This window comes from Trypanosoma cruzi, genomic scaffold, assembly GCF_000209065.1.
Source record: "Trypanosoma cruzi strain CL Brener 1047053516503 genomic scaffold, whole genome shotgun sequence".
In the NCBI taxonomy this organism is placed as follows: domain Eukaryota; phylum Euglenozoa; class Kinetoplastea; order Trypanosomatida; family Trypanosomatidae; genus Trypanosoma; species Trypanosoma cruzi.
The window spans coordinates 1-3,263 of NW_001849044.1; the positions used below are offsets into that span (position 1 = coordinate 1).

Here is a 3,263-nt window from a genome sequence, read left to right on the forward strand (position 1 = left end):
TCCCTACAGACGACGACCACGGCGAGAACCCTTGCGGCGGGTAGAGTCGGTCGGAATAGGGGTCACGTCCTCGATGCGGCCAATCTTCATGCCAGCACGCGCCAAAGCACGAAGGGCAGCTTGAGCGCCGGGGCCGGGGCTCCTCGTGCCCACACCGCCAGTAGCACGCATCTTGACGTGCAGCGCGTTGATGCCACACTCCTTGCAGCGCGCCACAACGTCCTGTGCAGCCATCATGGCAGCGTAGGGCGAGCTTTCATCACGATCCGCCTTCACCTTCATGCCACCAGTAATCTTGCAGAAGGTTTCGCGACCAGACATATCCGTCACATGAACAAATGTGTCATTGAAGGACGCATAGATGTGCACAACGCCGTAAACCAGCTCGTCCTTCGCGGCGCTGGAGCCGTAAAACTTCACTTCCTGCTTCTTCGACATGGTGGGGGTGCTTGTGTCACCTTTTTCTTTTTTGTTTGTTTGTGTGTGTGTGTGTGTGTTCGGGTTCACGTTAAAAGCGTGTGTGTAAAACAACAACAACAAAAAAAACAAAAAAATGAAGAGTACGGAAAGAAAATAAGACGACAATTCCAGGCGCCGCACTTCTATAAAACGTCACCCATCAGAGCTCATCAGCTGCCCTCTCTTCTGCTGCCACAACAATTTTTTTTTTTTTTTTTTTTTTTTTTTTTTTTTTTTTTACATCAATAAGTCCCTTCACATCCAAAGAATAGGAACATCACGTTCCCCTGCGTCGCCCGCCCTCCATTGTCATTTTGAATAACCTCTTCCACCATCTAATGCAGAAAGCAACACACACACACACAGACTCAAATCCACCTTCTCGTGCACAGAGAAAGAAGCATTAAAAAAAAAAGAGAAAAAGGAAAAAAGTCCAACGCGGCAGAGTCGGTCCCTCAGAGAGAGTGGCATCACATCTCATTCCCAATAAAGCGCGTAGAGAACAACGTTGACATGCATGGACTCCGTTGAATGCGTGTACGCCGCATAACCGTCCGTCACAGGATCCCACAGCCCTCGAGAAGCAATCCGCATTCCCTGATGTGCGGCCTCAGTGATGGTGACATGCGTCACAAATTTGTACCGCTCGTACCCGAGACGCACGACACGTTGCTGTATCTCGCTACAGATTTCTTTGATTAGCACCTGAATCTCATCGTACACATACGGTCGGTCCCCCACAAGGGAGCGACACACCTCCTCAATTACACCCACCACCACACTTGGGCGAAACTTCGTCCCGGGAAGAGGAAGTGTAATGGAACTCCGCCGTGCCTCGTAATACTCGTTTGTCATTCCCGCAGTTTCAATGCAGACACACGCACACACAGAAGGAGGGAAAAAAAAAGTGAAGGCCAAACCGTGTAATTCTTACTGAAGCTCATGTCAAAACGCCAGCATGTCAATATTTAAAGAGGCAAGTGGATAAAAAAAAAAGAAAAAAAAAAAAAAAGAAAAAGAAAAGAAATGACGGCAGATACATCATCCAAAATCAACAAGAACAAAAAAAAAAAAAACTTTCTATCCCAAATTACAGACTGGCAACATGACAAATACAGGTCAAGCGTATAAGAAACATGAATGAGCTTCCCAAAAGCCGCAATTTTTACTTTTAATAACAACAAGAGCAGGTACAGTAAGTACGGCGTTCAACTATATACATACGTATATGGCTCTGTGCAAAAACAAATAATATATATATATATATATATATATATATATATAAAGGAGTTATCAATTCGTTCTTGTCCAGTTCAGATAGGAGCTCAGAGGGCACATGAGGGCATCCCCTCACTGATAGTGAAGGCGTACCAAACAGAATAATCTTCTGGGCCGCCGGTTGGATCCTGAAATTATTTACAAAAACCAAACAAGACAGGGAGAAAAAGGGAAGTATCGAAGAGGCAGTTAATTGCCTCAGTGTTTTCCTCCGATAATATTTATATATATATATATATGTATTCTGTTGACCGCTCACGTGGCCTTTGCGCTCAGTGAGTGTATGAAATATTTATTACTTACGAAGTGGCAGACTTTGGGCTCCTCCAACCCCAAGACCCCGCCGCGAGGTGGGGATCAACAGGGGGTGGGTGGGTGGCAAAATAAAAATAAAAATTTATTTTGCCTCTGTCTGTTCCCTGATGCCCTTAAAGTCTTTTTTTTTTTTTTTTTGCCAAAAAATCATATGGTAGAAACGTATGATAAAGAAATGTATTCTTTCTACCAGGATATATATATTAATTAAGGCAGCCAAATCTCCCGCCATTATTCTATTCACAAGCTCCCAAAAAAATGCAAGCTCCTCTTATATTGCACACGTTGAGCTCGGGGCTTCAGTGAGACGAGCTGTGTCCTCCTGTTATTGCCCTCTCAAAAGTCCTTTTACGCCAATCCACTGCCGCAGCTGCTGTTCAAAAAGGCACCATCGCCACAGCAAAAAAGTGCAAGATGAGAAGGCCCACCACCAGCCGCAATGCCATCGCCAACTCCACGCTGGTATAGTCAAAAAGACTTCTGGTCCAGTGGAGTGCACTGCCGCTGTGGAGGTCTGAGAGCACACGGAGGTGACGCCGTCCGCGGCAAAGTCATACGCATAAGTGTGCTTGGGGCACCGAATCTTACGCCACCCTCTGGGCACAAGTTCGCGAGTCCTGCTGCCGGGAAATTCAACTTCGCCATGCCATCCTCGTACAACACCCGTGCGCACGCACCCTTTGATAAATTTATGGTCACTGGTCTTCCTCCCCCTCGCCTGCATGGATTCCGCGTCCAGGCACCACGATCCGCCGGGCTTCAGCAACCCTGGGTAAAACACCACACGCTCATCCCGACACCCGCTAAAAAAAACAAATCCTCACCCTTCAATTTGAAGGTCACCGGAAAAATATCACGATGAGTGGTCGCCTGGACCGTTTCACCATCGATAATGTCGCTCCTACGCTTTTCATTCCTTTCTGATATCGTTGGCGACATTCACAATAGCCCTCCAGCGCGGGTGATAGGTTTGCTCGATCGTTTGGAGCCTGTTCAAAAACCCACAAGAGAACAACTCATCGCGTCTTTCTACACGTTCGGCATACAGGCATCTCTCACTTAGAAAAAAAGAAAAAGAAAAAAAAAAAATAATGTGCATGGCAAGCATGTCATTCAAGAATACCCAAGCACTGTTGTATGTCTCTCACAACTGTAAGAAAATTCGTTGTGCCCTGTGCATATCCCTACGTTGGAAACCCCCCGCCCCCGCC

The 3,263-nt window shown here is 46.6% G+C and overlaps 2 protein-coding genes across 2 annotated transcripts, besides 8 other annotated features; both read right to left on the reverse strand.

The window, feature by feature from the left end:
- Positions 1–3,263: a sequence feature (heterozygous, Esmeraldo-like haplotype).
- On the reverse strand, positions 4–438 carry Tc00.1047053409117.20 (40S ribosomal protein S14, putative; the record flags this gene model as incomplete). Its single annotated transcript, XM_797845.1, has 1 exon — positions 4–438. The coding sequence occupies one exon, from the start codon at positions 436–438 to the stop codon at positions 4–6; it is 435 nt and encodes a 144-aa protein (XP_802938.1).
- Positions 661–698: a microsatellite.
- On the reverse strand, positions 937–1,314 carry Tc00.1047053409117.10 (hypothetical protein, conserved; the record flags this gene model as incomplete). The annotated part of the gene is made up of 1 exon (XM_797844.1): positions 937–1,314. The coding sequence occupies one exon, from the start codon at positions 1,312–1,314 to the stop codon at positions 937–939; it is 378 nt and encodes a 125-aa protein (XP_802937.1).
- Positions 1,446–1,486: a microsatellite.
- Positions 1,711–1,743: a microsatellite.
- Positions 1,838–2,303: a mobile genetic element.
- Positions 1,955–1,980: a microsatellite.
- Positions 2,118–2,141: a sequence feature (AT_rich).
- Positions 3,116–3,141: a microsatellite.